Raw genomic sequence first — 17259 nt, 5'->3', positions numbered from 1 at the left:
TTGGTGGTAATGTAATACACTTTGGAAGAACATGATACAAATATAAAAGTCCCTGTTGTAGTGATTAAAGGATATTACAGTAACATCACAGCAGATTAAAAACAGCAAAAACAACACCATTAAGGACAATAAGGTCACACACTCACTACTAAGAAGGCCGCCATACACACACACACTTTCAGTCGCTGTTGGAATATTGGAGTGATTTTTCATTAGGGATTCTTAGGCCGCATTGTGGGTGCTGCACATGTATTATTGATGCCAGCGGTTCAAAAGCAGTTTATTTGCTGAGAAGTAGGGAGATTTATAGGAAATTTAATGGTTTCCACTACTCTCACAATGAAACCACAGTCTAGATTACACAAACAGAAGGTTTTTTATTCTTTATCTGGCTGCAGGGTGAAATCCCCAGGAGAGGAAAACACAATAAAAAATGGCTGGACTTTCTTTTCTGCAGCAAGTCTTTTGGCTTTTTGTTTTTTCTGTCTGTAAAACATGGGAAGGTATGGACAACAGGACCACCATGAGTGTGTCTTTTAGTTTTTAATCACTGTCACTGGAATGAAAAATCATTAAAAACTCACCAGAAAGAGGGAAGCAATAATGTGATCATCTGTATCTAATGAGTCCTCACATTAACCATGAGGCATTGATCAACTTTGAAAACACATCTTGACTATTTGCAGGAGTGAGACAGCAGGATTTAGTGTTGAATTATATTAGTTTAACAGATTTTTCCATGTGGTGGATCGATGGCTTTAAGTTGCTCCTCATCTCTCACCCAGACAGAGACAGAGGAGATGAAAGCACAGAGGTTCACATTCCTTTCTCCGACAAATGGAAGTGGATCACCACCTAATCAAAGACTGCCATTCTTCTAATAAAAAGCCTGGTGGCAGTGGCGGGTCAAAGCTCCTTTATCAGGCGACAGCAGGCAAAGATATGACTGTAAGAGGGCTTTGTGACGAAGCAGAGCTGTGTGGGCCGCTAAATGTAACACCATTCTTTCCCTATGCTTCAGACTGGAACAAAAAAACCACAACAACAACAAAAAAAAACGCAGCGAAGAATAGTGTACAAGAAGTGTCGGCCTGCAGCGTGGCAAGAGTTCAGAGAGGAGAAAGGGAAGAAAGAACAAATCCTCGCGTCTCCTTTTTTCTAGACGAGTCTCCCTCTGTGCTTCGCTCGATCCCTCGTAAACATTTTTATATACTGTGAACTCACACAGACTCGCTGCACTGTCAATTTCTGTCCAGTAAACGGTCGGTGCCACCATAAAACCAAGGGTGCAGTAGAGGGCACTGTGGTTCGCCTTCTACTTCACTTTGAGAAGAGCAGAATTCTTGAAAACCAAACTCATGCTGTACATGACATTAGGACAGAGGAAACTGCTGAGAGCTGTAAAACAGTGTCATTTAAGGATGTAGTTTATCCACATGCTTGCTGAAAAAGCACTCACTACACACACACACAGAGAGAGAGAGAGAGAGAGAGAGTTGTGTTTTCATCATTTTGGGGGACATTACACAGACTTGCATTCATTTCCTGGAGACTTACCCAAACCATAACCACTGCTTGCCTAACCCTAACCCTTAACCTAAACTTTAAGTCTTCACCCTCAAATCTGATGATTTACATAACGGGGACTTGCATTCTGTCCCCATAGGGACCCCAAGGAAGGCGAGTCCCCACAATGAGACTGCGAAAACAGATTTATGCCCCAACAACGTCAACACTGTCAACACACACAAAGTTGCATTAGGAATGGATGATGTGACTGTGCTTCTATGCACAAAATATATTAATATTCATAAACACAGAGTTTTGGACTGCGGCCAGGTAGTTCAGAGTCAGCAGCTGTATGCATTCCCCACCTCTGTCCTCCACCTCCAGTGTAAAGCTGCAGTCACATGAACTCTGTGACACAATCTTCACTGCATCTTTCAGATATGTACACGTGAAAACCTGTTATCACCAGTTTAGGTGGTTTTTGTGTTTGATTGAAGGGTTCTCTATGGGGGCTGGGAAAGTTACAGAATTTGTAAGATCCTGAGCAGTAAACAAAAAGTCATGTTAGTCTGGAAAAGGCTCTGATCTCCACAGTTGGTGGAAAAAAGGTGGCGTTTTGGAGATGATAAAACCAAACATAGTATAGAATCTGACATGCGTTTAGTCCACTTTGATAAGGATTTTTGCGTTTTTAGTTACTCATTAAGGGAGATGCGTCAGTATGGAAAAAGCAGCTCTGTCCGTGCGCGTGTGAGCGTGCGCGTTTCCCTGTTTTTCTGTTGTGCGTCATGCCTCATACAAACCCGAGGCTACAGCACGCGCACAGAAAGCGAATCCAACACACTCAGACTGCTCGTTCACGCGCTCAGGTGCGCACAAGCACACACAATCACACACACATACAATGGCACACGCATATTTCATCACTTTGCCGTTCCCTCTCAAAGACAGAACTTAATCCGCGTTTACGCCTATATTTGTATAATCCGCTCTTTCTACGTTTGTGTGTGTGGCTCACCAGACTCTCTTTTGTGTTCCTATAACTTCCAGATGCATTTTACAAGATTTGGGGATGGTATCAGCCCGTCTATGTGAAAAGGTAAACTATCACCCTCGTGCTGGATTTTCCCGTTTCCGAGAAATACATCGCGCAGGTTATTGAAACACAGGTGCGTGAGGTATGTGTCGTCCTGAAGGGAATCGTTGGTTTATGTTCTGTTTGTTCCGCTAGAATAAAATGTGTTTTATTCCATTTCCTGTTTTGCAACTTGTTTTGCAAAAACATAATTCTTGCCAAATAAGATAGTGTTATCGAGACCGCAATTTCCTTCGCGCTAAGGTGGGGGGTCGGGTGTGCATTCCTTTAACGGGTAAAACAGCACAGCAAACAACGCATACGTACATAAGAGTTTGGAATAATTCATTTGACTGTGCAGAGTATGACACAAAGACAAGCATCCGCCTCTCTCCCTACTAAACCGCATCCAACCTTTTAACTCCAGCACCCTCTGTTCGCTTTAAGGCTCTACTGGACGCGGATCTTTTTCACCACAGGTTAAAGTGATGGGCCTGTGCGTAAAACTGTGCGCATTCGCTGCTTATGAGCTCGCATTTGACGGGTTAAATGATTGCAAAAAAAAAGAGTGTTTTTCATTCGAAACAAGATGTGCTCATGGTTCCTGGACTGTCTCAAAACATGTTCCACTTATTAATGATTTTTAAGCAGCGAGAGCAACAATGCGCAGCGAGACAGAGCTCTGCGGCCATAAAACCAAGCAAAAACAACAGAGAAAAATAGTTTAACGCCGGCTTGAAGAATAAATTCAAGAGATTTTAAGACTCAGTATCCCACATTTTTTGTGTATATGTGTCCTTTAGGGCAACGTTTTAATCCCAGTTCCCCCATCACTCACATCACTCTACATAGGTGGCCGAAATAGTTTCACACACGGGGCTTGCGCTGACCATCACTAAAACCAGAGGAACGAATTGGACACGGTCAGAGACTGTGTGTGGAGCGTGTCCTTATCGTCTCTGGTCTGCCTGACGGTGATTAAGCAGGATGATGATGATGATGATGATAATGATGATAATGATGAGAGAGGTGGTGGTTTTTGCTTTCGTCTATTCGGAGAATAGTTTTTTTTTTTTTTTTTTTTTTTTTTTACAACCCCTCTAATCTCTCTCTGCCTCAAACACACGCACCCACACTTCCCTGTGCGTAAAGAGCGCCGCTGCACTGTGCAAGCGGTACTGCCGCTGCCAGTCAGAAAGCGCGGCGCGCTGCAGCGCTTACTGTCAAACTGCTCCACGGGATCCCTGAGGGGACTCACGAGAAAATGAGGAATAATGTAATTTCACGGTAATCCGCTTTGCTTTTATCCCGATTTCAGAATGCATATGGATGAATTTTCACTACTGTTATCGCCCTTTATACAGGTGGGAGAGTTACACAGATCTGTACTGAAACACAACAACCACAGACTGTTTCCCAGCGAGTCCCTGCAGGACTTACAGCTTAAAGTACTTTGATCGAATTGGTGCCCTTGGAATGACAACGCTTGCGAAGCGTAGAACTATTGGATCCAACCAGCTGTCCGACAAATCGACATTTCAAATAAACGGGGAACAAACCGATGCAGGGGGTCACAGCTTATTATCCCTACTATGATTGTAATTCAGGAACGAACTTGGCTGGAGGGGAAGGCAGAAGAGAGTCAAGAAGCAACTTCTGAAACAGAGTCGTGCATCAGACAGCCCGTCCATCCACAGGAGGGGAGACACAGCACAGTGGTCTGTTGTAAAGCGAGGCTGTCACCCCTCTGTGTTCGTCCACGCTGTGTCTAAAGGGCACGTGTGATGGACATTAAATGCTCTCCTCTCCTTCCAAATTCAACAGTGCCGCTCTGTGCACGAAGAAGACAGAGCAAGTCACTCGCTCGGATTCATTCAGCTCTCCACAGCAGATATGTCCTGAAATAACTCGCCATCTGCTCAAACGAACACCTGTGTTTCAGTATCACAGCGCTCTGCACGTCGCCCGTCTTTTCAGGTGAACGCTGAGGCTGAGATTTACACGTTTCTTCAGCATTAGGATGCTGGTATGATAGTGAAAATGACAGCAGGGAACGAATACAGCCTTGTTTTGTGCGTAAAAACAACAACGGCGACGGAAAAGTGTGCTAGATGGATAGTTGTGCCGCTGCGCACGGTGCGCGCCGGCCAGCTCCGCGGATACACAAAACTGCGCACCGGGGAGCAGGCGGATTGCGTCCACTCACCTGATTGTGAAGAGCTCGACCCGAACAAGAGGCAAGTCAGGAGGAAGCCGAAGCAACACGGGGTAGTCGTTGGTTTCATTGTTGTGCTTGGCAAGTATCTCCTTTAAATTCACATGTCCAGCAGCGTATCCTTCCTTGAAACAGCCAGAAAGGATGAGTCGTTTGCGTTTGATGCCTCTTCAGCCTGTGAGTTTGGGGACTTTGGTCGCTTTTGGACTAAGTTTGCAGTTTGACCGACAGTCCTCCGCCTCGCCCCTCGGCGTCTGCAGGTCTGATTGTTGACCGGCGTGAAAGCAGAAACAGTCGAATATTAGTTTCCAACGCGCGCACTGTGGAGCTTGTCTAAACAGTATAAAGCAGTACTCATGCCATTACTCCCCGACTTGGATACAGTATGCAGCTGTAGACTCGTATTTTTCAGACACACCTCCGAGCCCCTGAACTCCTCCCACAGACGCTGTGATTGGCACAGGTGCCCGACGATCGCCCTAAACCCCGCCAGCCACAGCTCCGTGCGCGCTGCCATTGGTTGACACAACATGCCAAAACCCCGTGAATTTGTGCGTCGGCTCCGTTGCACCTGTCAAACTGCACACTGCAAAGCTAAAATGCAGCGAGGAGGATTTATGAGTGAACTAGAGCTGAATATCACTTATAGGTGGCTGTCCCGTGCGCTTTTGAAGGTCTTACCCATATTTGATGATATATAGTCTCACACTGGAAGTGTTGTTGATTTAGTACTGAACTGTCAGCAGTGTGCTTTGGGAGTGCAGTGAAAGTGATGTTTTGCACATGAACAGATTTCATATTATTATCAGGTTTCTGGTGAATTTAATGATCATTTTGCTGTTGATCCTGCGACTCCAAAATATTTATTCCTCCTATCTTTTGCTTCATTTTATAAGACTGCGATACGACATGACCAGCCAAGGAAGGGAAGGCATTTTGACAGCAAAATTATAACCCAGGACTCTTTTTTCATGCTGCATCTTAAGCAAAGATTTCCATTTTTCCTCAGCTATCAGCGTACATTACTGTTGAAGGCAATATCTCTCCATATCCAGGGTAATCATTTCCCCAGGGACGGCTCAGTGTAAATGACACAAATAAAAGTCAAATAGAACGTTTAGATAGTGATATTATTGTGCTCACTGAGCTATTTGTAATAGTCTGAAAGCAGTGACTTTGCAGTGGCAGAAAAATAACTAAGATAATGGGAGCAGAGGAAACACTGTGACAAAAGGTTATTACTTTCTGAACCAGCTGCCTGTGCTTTCGCACTTTAGGAGAAGGGTGAGGGCCTCCTGGAGTGACAATATGTCCACACATCTGGACAGAAATCATGCACTCTGGCTGTCCCCCCCACCCTAAGTTCTTTCCACACACACACACACACAGAGGGAGAGTCATTGTGTTTCCATCACTTTTGGGGCCATTACATAGACTTACATTCATTTCCTGGAGACTGACCCTAACCATGACCACTACATGCCTAAACCTAATCTTAAAGAAAGTCTTCACCCTAAAATGTAATGATTTACATTATAGGGACGTTGTGTACACACACACACACACACACACACACAAAGTCTGAAAGGGCATAAAATACTTTTTCAATGTTTGTGTTTGGCTTTGTTTATCAGAAAGGCAAAGAAATAAAGTGCAACACACAATTTCTTACTGTATCTATCTATCAGACTCACTCACATTTTTAGAGTTCAACTGTATTCAATTAGCTGTAATTGCTTTTTACCTTCAAATTTGCATAATTGAGCAAACTATTTAAACTGAAACACAGTAGACTGTTTTGATATTAGATGTAATATGAAAGCACCTTAATAGGTATTCTCCACTGTAAGCATGTTCTTTAATGGTGGGGTCTTTTAAGGGACAGAAGTATGATATTTATGGTCTTCTGAAAGTGGTTGTTAGCTTTATTACGACTGGAGGAGGCAGTTTCCCTTCCTTTTCATTCTCCATTATATCAAAGTATATGCCTAAGCAATAATCTACTCCAGTCCATAAACATCCTTCTTTTAGCCATAAGCAGGTCACTCCTCCCCAGAAATAATTCAAGGCTTTTGTTTGCTTCTAATAGGGAGGCATAATGCTCGCCCACACACACCCACTGCCTGGCTGGTGCTTTTTTCTGATCCTGGAACAGTGAGCCGAACTTCCTTGAGTCATGCAAGTGTACCTAGCACTTTAAGAAAATGGGATGCAGACAGTTTTCACTTTGGAGAAAGTCAAAAGGCTCTGTTGTTTTCAGCTTGGTTGCAGAATGAATAGTGCACTGAACTGTGAGGGGCACTTCTTGAACCTCCGCTGCAGTGTTGACCCTTCACCAGTGGGGGGCAGTCCATTTCTCACCTCATAGGTCGTAGGACCAGCGGAGTGACACAGTGGGGGGTGGGCTATCCAAGCTGCCACCAACTAGTTTCCTGACTCTCTGTGTGACATTGGCTTCCTATCACACAGAAGCTTTATTAAATATTCCTCAGCAGAAATGAGCTTTTAATATCACTGACACCACAAATTTATTAAGAAATATGGAAAAATGAGATCTGGCAGCACACGAGGAGAGGCTTCGCTCTAAATATGCCCCAAATGGCTGCCGTTTATCATTTTTAATACCAAAAATGCAATTTAGCTACGTTGTGTATTTTCATTATACATTATGCTTTAAGAGGCTCCTTCTGACAGTATCATCCTAATGCTGTCAATTAGGTAATTTATTCCAGGGGATTATGAGAGGGAATGAGACGAGGTTTCATGTGTTCTTCTAGGCGTTCCCCGGTCCCTGCTGTACAGCTAATCTAATACATAACCCCCTGATTTGTTTAATGGATGAGACTTTGCTGCTGCAAGAGGCACGCCAATAAAAGTCGGGGCCCTCCAGAGGCTATTGTGCCTCATAATGATGCCAGACACACAATGTGAGAGTTATGAAGCAATTTTTTATCATGCGGCACATTGTTTTGCTCTGTTGGTGCCGTGCAAGTAAAGGCAATCTCTCCCTGCAGCACAGCACTTCTCCCCCTCACTTAGATAAACCTTCAGTATGATAAACTGTCGTAGCCACATGTTGCAGAGATGAAGGAAGTTCTGATGTTCTGATGATTTTGCCAGTTAGTCATAGCCAACTCAGGCTTGTCGTATTAATTTCTTCTTCTTCTTTATTCCCCTTTAATGTTGAATGGCATTCTTTCTGGGCAATAATCAAACCATGTTTGAATGCTACAGCAGCTACTCAAACATCAGTACAGGTTTCATACGGCCAGATAGCAGAAAAGCAAGAAATATTTGTTAATTGCGGAAAAGCTGAAAAAAATACTGTTTAATAAAAGAGATTCTGGTCCTTGGAGATATGCTACATGGCTCTGGAGAAAATGAAAATATGAACTCATATGTCGTTAAAAGCTGTCACAGACCTCTGCCTGCTCCTCTTGTGCAGTATCCTACACAGTGTCCTTCAAGTATCATGTTAAGAGTATGATTTCAAATAGATAAAACGCGTGGCAGCCAGCACTTAATGTTGAATTCCACTTATGTTATATGCATCCCAACAAAACATCCTCTGAAGACAGACATCTCAGAGTGCCCCTATCTTTCCAAAACTATAAGGGAGGAAGAAGATGAATACTTCTCTCAAAAAAAAAAAAATCCATTTCTGAGATGCCAGGGCTGCAAAAACTTCGAGGCATTTGTTATTGTCAAAACAAAATGGTTTGTTGAATAGATAATGCCGAAGTAGTCTGAGGAAGGCAACCCGAGAGCTAAAGACAATCACAACACCTCAGAGTATTTCAGTCTTTGTACACAGCGAGGGAGTGTTAAATCAATACCACTATGTCTGCATGCACAAAATATAAATATATTTGACAAATAATTCTTTTTTATTTTCAGTTTTTCCAGTTTTGATTTAATGGATGCGCTGGCTTTACCCAACCTGGCTAATCTTTCATCACTGTCCTATGTGCTTGTCCTTGATGAGCAGCATAATTATCTATAATAAATGCTGGGTAATGGGCGGTTCATGAACCAGAAGAATTGACCAGCTTCTGAATCACTTACCGACAAAAACTCCAGACCACCACTTTGTATCCTGCCTTTTGGTTTGAATTCAAGCAAGAAAAAATGACACTGTTGCTTACGATTTGCATCAGCTTTGTATGCATAACTAACATGATGTATGCGAGATCGGTAATCATCATGCAAACCAGGAAACGTTGCGTAACCGAGCCTAAATGAGAGTATTTGTACAACCAACCAGTCTGAAGTCTCTTGGGTGGATCAGGGAGCTGGAAGCTTTGTGATCCACATCAGAAGATTAGGTTATCATAGGCCGATTCAAAATGCAGATCAGTGGAGATGGTTGCACCAACATGGGTAGTGTTTTTATAAACAGTATATTCAATTATCTCAAGAAATAATTGTAGCAGCTGGTGATAGATCACTTTGTCATCAGCAGCCACAATGAAGTCATTAATTGCCCTCAGGATTACATGGCATTAGGCTTGCTGCATCGGTTCAGCCATGAAATCCTCACGCAGTAACAATCTATCACACATGTCAATGTCAGTTTTTGATGCTTATTAAGATAACCATCGACCGACATTTTGCTCGGCTCGTGACGATCACTCCACTGTCACTATCATCGTGTGCGCAATTTCTCTAGAAACAGCTAATCAAGAAAATGATGCCTTTTGCAGCAGCTTGCGAGAGCTCCAGCGTTACTAAACCTATTCAGCTGAGAGAGAGTTTGTGAGAATGTCTGAATCTATCAGTAAAGCTAAAAACGACGACCGGGGAGGAGAAATTTGGGTGTGTTTACATCAGTGCAGTAGTCCAGCTGGGAATGAATCATAAAAAGTGCCTATTTCTCGGGGTAATCTATTCACATAGCCACTCTCCTGAGAAAGAGGAAGCAACAGGAAATATTTGGCCTTGTGGGAGACTTGTTTGTGTGGACACATTTAAAGTGACGAGCCCACGACGACAGAGATATTTCCCCGGGCGGGCGTGTTGTACACTTCCAGCTACGTCCCTTTCACATTTCCCCCTCAGCAAACTCACGCGGTGGCTAAAGAGTCAACTGAAACTCTGACTAGCTCTGCATGAGCCTGACTCAGTGAGCAATAAGCAGCGTTAGCGCATTACACACACATGATTACGTGGCCATTTCCTCAGCGAATGAGTCTCATCAGAAGTCACTGAAGAAGCCACTGAGTGTGTAATTGTTTCCCATTAGGGGAAACGTTGACTGCCATTGAGTCGCATCTCGCAGTGGAGTTTGCTGACGAATGCTCACTGTCCACTGAGTGGAGCGGGCTAATTCCGCTGTGGGTTGTGATGGAATTGCTCAAAACCCCCAAACCACCAGATCAGTTTTAGGGCGACGGTGATGCATCATCTTTCTTTCTTTTTTTATTTTTATTTTATTTCTTCTTTTTTTTTGAGAAAGGAACTGCAGGGCAAGAGTTCATATGTTTGTTGATTCACTGAAGTGACACCAGACTTGAAACATTATTATCAGTCATATCAACGCCTGCAGCGCTAATGCCTCCGTTGCTCAGATGCAGTCGGTGCTCTTGATGCAGCAGTGTGTGACTGTATGGACTTTTTTTTCAGTTGTTTTTTTTTTTTTGTGCTGCTTTTGCTTTTTGAAGGTTTCAAGTTTGGGCGTATCACAAGAATGAAAGTCTAGTGTGTATACTATGGCTTAACTGAAAGGTGTTATATGCACATACTTTATGTATTCTTGTTTTGACAATCCTGTCCCTGTAGTTGTCTTTCTACAGTGTTTCCATATCATCTACAGCACTGCACACACACACACACACACACACACACACACACACACACACACACACACACACACACACACACACACTGTCTCTCTCTAAAGCCTGCACTGCAGTAATGAATAAGCGTTAGCATGCACCGTTGTGAAGGTGTTGTAAATTGAATAGCTTACATTGCAAATAACAGGTCGGTCAAAAGTTCAGATGAGGCCAGCCATGTCAAGTGAGACCTGAGGATGAGGAAGAGAGAGGACTTTTCTCAAGTTATTAGTGGCTGCCTGAAATGGGCTCTGCTGCTGCACTGCTGGGTTGATGAGAGGAAAAACCAGGTTTCCTTTACACTGCTGCCATCTACAGGACGATGGTGGAAGTGTCATCATCACTGCTGGTGAGGTGGCTGTTATGTTACTCTAGAGACACACAGACAGACTGACAGACAGGCAGATTTAATAGAATACATATATATAAGAGAACAGAATAGAACCAGAACCAGCCAGTTCAGACAAGTTGGTGGGTATAATTCTCTCAGAATATCTGTGAAAGCTCCCCAATTATTAGAACAAAAGCAAAAAATGATCATCATAATAAAACCCAATAGAAATTATAAAGAAAAAAAACTCTTATGAATATTTGTATTCAAAAATAACAATCATGCCATGATGCTCGTACCCTCATAGTTGATTGCAACCAATCACCACTAGATGGCAGTAAGAGACAGGGTGTGAGTTGAATATAGGCGGATAATCTAATGGCACAGTTTCTGCAAAAAAAAAAAAAAAGGTTTTGACTTCTTGAATGTGTGTGTGTTTCATATATCAGTGTGGTACAGAGAGAGAGAGAGAGAGAGAGAGAGAGACAAATGGAGTGGAGGTGAGATAACGCCCAGATAAGAAATCCTGATCTCTAACAAAGCTTTACAGCAGACAACTCTGAGAAGAAAGATCGATTAAAAAAGTGATGATTATTCACAGAGACAATAAATAAAGTCAAAGTTTCCCTCTGACTTTAGCAAACAGCTTGAGTAAGCAAGATTTATAGACCACAAATCTCTTTACGTATTTTAAAAGTGTGATTTTTAGGGAAAAAAGAGAGCAAAAGTTCTTGAGTGAAGTTCTGCATCATATAAAATTGACACCAGACTTCTGACTCACTGCTTGAGCACATGGCCTTTTCTTTTCTTGTTTCCGAGTTGAGCAGTTAGGAGATAATGTACAGTGTACAGCTTGAGCTCGTTGCACAGTGGGTGAATACATGGCTGCTCATGTGAAATAGGGCCATAAATAAACAGGCTTTACTTCTGTGTCCTCTGATCTTGTGAAGTCATTCAGCAGGAAATGTGGCAGCCCCAGCTCTCCTCCTCAGAACAAAGAGCAGAAGAGCTGAAATCGGTCCACCTGGATGTGAATTCTATTCACACTTGGGCTATTTTCTCCTGTTTCGGGTGGTGACTTTCTGACTGGAACCTATTTGAAACCCCCCACCTGCATTTAAGAACAACTCATGCAAACGAGCCAAAGAATTCTGTCATTCAGAACAAGCCAAGTGGGAAACGAGTTGATTTTTAAACCAGTTTGACCAGCTAGATAGCAATATACAGAGTCACCATCATAAACTGGTTTCAGGAGGACTTCCCAGTTATTTTCACTGGCACGCTGCTCATGAATCGCATCACTTTGGCCACAAACATAAGTCACACTGCTACCTTGACATGATGCCTGTTAAACGCTCTGAAATGTAGTTAGAGAAACATTTTAACTTGATAACAGAGGGCAGCAAATATCCACATATATCATAAATCATCCGTCTGTTGCAGTTCAGTTTCCCTCAGTGATAACCAGAGCCATGCACTCGTGTTGAGGTGACCACAGTTAACCTAAAGTGATGCATTTGATTAATGTAATAACAAAGAAAAGGATGCAGGAGATTACTTGGTTTATGGCCATCTATGTTCCAAATTTCACCCACAAAAGAATACAGAACATGACATTAACAATGCTGCAGTATGGAGAAGATAACAGAGCTCAATTAAAAACAATTATCTTTTAAAGTGGCTCTCCTAGGGGTGTTATAATCACTAAAACATTATGGGCAGTCTACCCCATCTATTGCAGCAAATTCCCTGTTCTGAAAGTCTTCAGATGGAACATTCCTCTCGACACATCACACCATCTGCCGTGGCCCGGCCAGGTACAGGCCTCAGCGCTGCCTAGAAGTGTGTCACTTGTTCCACCTCGAGTGTTCCCCACTGCTCTCTTGACCCAAGAGCCTGCAACCACAAGAAAATGTGCTGACATTCGAGAAACAAAAGGCGACAAGCGTGCCAAAAGCACTTGTACCAACTGTTTCATTCTCGACTTTCTCTCTCCCTTTTCCCTGAGTCGCACCATCAGCAGAATGTGTGAAATACTGATTGTCAGAGCCCAGAAAGGAGTTTTTTTCCCGCTACTAAATAAATCAGCAATTAATCAGCAGCAAGAACTACTCAAATTACTGCTGGGTTATTTGATTAATGCTATTAGTTGTGCAAACTCCTACAACTCTCCACCGGCTTTACCTTGACATGGTGTTAATTCACACGGTTGAGAAATTAGCAGCTCTATAAAAAGAAGGAACACCACAAGTTTTATGTTTTGGCACAGAGAGTGGAAGTGATTGATGCAGCGCCTCTCTTTCACTTGAGGAATCATTCACGCAGCACATCATGATTGCAGGATTACCAGCAGTGACAACACTTCAGTTTGAGTAACAGCCCTCTTCGGAGAAATACAGTAATGCCAAACCTTTCGGGCTCGCGCTCGGCATCATTGCACAGAAACGAGCGCGCGACCGACCCGCGCCGCGTTGACGATGCCTCGCGGGCGGGTAACACGCGGGTCGGCTGCAGAGCCGGACGCAAAGGTGCGACGGTTCCAAAAAAAAAAAAAAAAAAAAAAAAAAAACGGCTTTCGGTTTGAGTACAGCCGCTTTGTCCGACAGCTGAAGAGTCGCGAGTGAAAGTAGTTCGTCGAGACGATGACGGGTGACAAAGTGCAGAAAAATACGAATGCGGGGAGGGGCCAACACGCTTGGCCTCCCCGGCCCACATTCAGCAGTGAGTGCGATGCAAATGGAATAACGCGAAGGGCTGACATTTACTTGTGCACCCTGGTTTACAGTATGCGCGGCTGCCCTTTAAATCACTTGTGATCATTTTCGAACATGACTCCTTCTGTCGACTCCTTTTAGGTCCCTCCTCCGAAAAACTGACACTCTGCAGGGGGAAATTAGCAGCTTCGCGCTGAAATCGATACAAAAATAATATTTACTCTCCTTAAATCTATTTGGGGAAATGTCAGCGATCATGTATGCGTCTCGGTTCAGATTAGGCTGATTGAGGTAGCGAATTGATGAAACTTCCTTCTCTTTATTTGTCTGTGTGAGGTAAAAAAAAAAGAAAAGGTTTTGTGTTCACATTTGTTTCCTGTTTTCAGTTCGGCTCATTGCAGCTGTGTATCCATTTATGTCAAACCACCAGTGCATGCATCCCCACGTCCCAGCGCCAGGCTCCCGCGGCGGAGCTGCAGCCGCGCGCCTCGCGGCAACCTGCACAGCCATGTGTCTGGCTTCCCGGAGCGTTTTCACAGCTCGACCTCGTCAGCAGGTGTGCGCCGCTCTACAAAACCCCACTTTCTCTCTTTCTGTCACGTTCTCGATCTTCCTGTGTCAGATGCATTCATCCCTCTCTCGCTCTCTCTCCTTCAGTTTCTATATCATTGTTTTTCTCTCTCTCTCACCCCCCTCGCTCGCTTTCACTTACCAAGAAGCATCTGATGTGTGTGCTGATGTCCCTCCTGGGCTACTGTCCCCACTCACCCTTGCTGCCTCCGCTCTCTCTCTCTGTCTGACTCCCCCCTCTGTCTTTTCTAGGGTCAGCTGCAGCTGCACATTGCTGTTTTTGCCTCCCTTCACTTGTCTGTCTCTTTGTGTGTGCTGCTCACCTCGCAGCCACCCCCTCCGCCTTTTCACCCCGCGCCACCACCACCACTAGACATGGGTGCAAAGGAAGGAAAGTGGAAGTTCCCCCACAGTCCTACTTCCTCCCCACATGAATATTGCGACCTCTTTTAAGCGCCCTGACCACAAAACCAGCCCAAGATTACCCAGAGGCCTTTGCAAAGGCAGTCTTCCTCACCAGCATTATGGTGTCTGTGCACGGCGTGTCACAAGCCTGGCCTCAAAAATCTAAGCCTCATTTCCAGCTAAACTGCAAACATACAGTAGATTTTATTTGCTCAGCAACTTTGTGGGAGTTCGTGTGCTGACATTATGACAGCCCCGCTGCTGAACACGTAACATCAGTCAAGTGGGTTGACATGGTAGTAAGAGCCACAGAGGTGCAGATAGCCACCCACAGCAGCCCAGTGTTCCCCACAGACTGTCAGAATGCACATTACACCTATCAGCCACTGAATTGCATTAATGTTGGTTCTCATGTCACATCAAACACACACAGCCATTCTGAGTGATACCGCACACACAGTTAGCCTTACTAACTCCTAAAACATGGGCGTGTAACAGAAACGACCTGGGTGTGTGTGCATGTCTTTGCTGGTGTGTGTGAAGTTTTAAGGGCCAGTCCAAACATCCACCACTACCTGGCAGGAAAAACAGGAACAGGACTTGTCACCGGGCGATTGCACAACCTCGCTGTGGATTCACACTCGGCTGAAAAAGACCTGGAACTGCTCCCTGCGCTGTAACCTGAAACCCAGAGGACGGGCTTCACCACCGAGACGGAGAGCAGCGTCGAGTCTAACGTCCAGAAGCACAGTGACGAGCCACGGTGTGATTTCTTAACTCGCTACCACACATCATTCTTGAGATCTTAATCAGCAGGGCGTGTCAACAAGGAAAGAACTGCTTTTTCCACTAATATACAAGTTAGACTGATTTGAACCAGCCAAAGATGAGACTTGGCTCACATTATATTTGTCTCAGCCTGATTCACTCTGTGTCGGCTGATCGTTAGTTAGACTCCAGTGCCACTGTGAGGTGTGTTTTGGCGTTAAACTGAGTGTGTCTATGTACATAGGGGTGGATGGCAGTAGTTTCCAGTGGTTTTGACACCTCTAGACAGCTTTTATTGTCTAATTGGGGAGCTGAAGAGGATAAATCTGTGCAACACTGAGCTGTCTTTCTAATAAAATATATATGTTGCACATAATACAGAAGTGTTATTATTATCTGTGCTGTCTGACAAAATATTACACACATGCATGACTTTATGTGCTATAACAATTAGTGCATCCGGCATGCAATACTGATGGGATTTTCAGACTATAATTCCAAGTAGATGAGAGGAACAAAACTCATTCATTCCACACTGCTGCATGGCTGCAGCAGGTTCGTGTGTCATCATCTTCACTGAGGGTTCAAAAATACGTTTTATTTCCAAGACCTCACATCCAAATCATGTTGAAATGATCAAGAAAAATAATAGATCACTCCTTCGTCACTCATGACTTGGCTGACCAACCGTGAACATATTTCGAACTGCTTCGGCGTGGTGTGTGGCGTTATCATTTCTTCGACCGCCTTTAGCAGGCTGTCCTTCACCATTCTTCGATATGATGAGTATTTAAGACTGTCTGCAGGGCACTGTGTCCTCACCTGAACCACAAGCTGCAGTTTGCATTAAGGATTGTTTAATGAAGCAAGAGGAAAATACATTATCCTAATGGCTGTCTGGTCTCCATACCAGGAAAACATTCATCATTAACAATATTCTTTGTCTTATTATTTAAATGTGTTCATTTAAAAGTTTTCATTTTCTTGAATGTGAGACAAATATTTGATTAAAGAACGTTAATAATGCATCAAAATGAATGCAATAATCACTTTTTTTTTAATGTTGTCAAATGATCATTTGTTTCCATAACACCTGTAAGTTCTGACAAAAGGTTTTCCACCAGAAGAGCACTGCAGAGTGAGGGCAGGTGTATGTCATTAAAGTATGAGTCAAACAGAGACGTATGATATAGATGTGAACAAACAATCAACTGACAGGCAGGTAAACAGACGCATCTCAAGATGAAAAGATACAGTTTGGGGTCTGTTCTGGCTTTACGTTTCTCAGTTTTGCAACCGCCCTCACGTAGCTTTGATTTTGTGTGTGTTTGCCGCGTGAATGCGCGCGTGTGTGTGTGCGATACACAGATTAAAGAAGCAAGAGGGTGAAGAAGGCTGCTCTGACATTTAGAGGCGTCAACAGGCTCCAGCGCCCACCTGTTCATAGACAAAGACATGAGAGGAACAAACACCAGTCATTACATTGCAAACTAAGGCAAAGCACTGGCTGTAGCGTGTGCTGGATGCAAACTCAATTTCTGCAAATTATTTTTTACACAGAGAAAGAAGATTTTGCAAATAGCAAAGTCTCACTTGCCACCGTACCAGAACACGGGGCTGCCAATTTCTGACATTTTATTGTTAAATTTCATGTTCAGGCATTAAATTACACATGTCAATGTCTGCTGGAAGTTGTCCTCAAAGTTTTCTCTAAGGCAAAAAATAACCAGCCCATATATTGATGTCTGTGATCCATCAGGCCCCAAAAATCTTTCATTGTAATAAGAAATAAATTTGCTCTGAAAGTGAAATTTCATCAGTGACTTTAGACTGATGAC

At 43.6% G+C, this 17259-nt stretch overlaps 1 protein-coding gene across 2 annotated transcripts in view; it reads right to left on the bottom strand.

Moving 5' to 3' along the window:
- The window catches only part of LOC121616014 (receptor tyrosine-protein kinase erbB-4-like), a 306370-nt gene extending 301216 nt beyond the window's left edge, over positions 1–5154 (bottom strand). For both annotated transcript variants that reach the window (XM_041950597.1, XM_041950598.1), the window contains exon 1: positions 4791–5154. In XM_041950597.1, the coding sequence (XP_041806531.1) occupies positions 4791–4869 (79 nt within the window). In that variant the 5' untranslated portion in view covers positions 4870–5154. The remainder of the gene's footprint in view (positions 1–4790) is intronic.
- Positions 5155–17259: the final 12105 nt, after the last annotated feature.

The sequence above is a fragment of the Chelmon rostratus genome, chromosome 13 (assembly GCF_017976325.1).
Source record: "Chelmon rostratus isolate fCheRos1 chromosome 13, fCheRos1.pri, whole genome shotgun sequence".
In the NCBI taxonomy this organism is placed as follows: domain Eukaryota; kingdom Metazoa; phylum Chordata; class Actinopteri; order Chaetodontiformes; family Chaetodontidae; genus Chelmon; species Chelmon rostratus.
The sequence above is the reverse complement of the archived record's forward strand: the minus strand, read 5'-3'. Positions and strand labels throughout refer to the sequence as shown.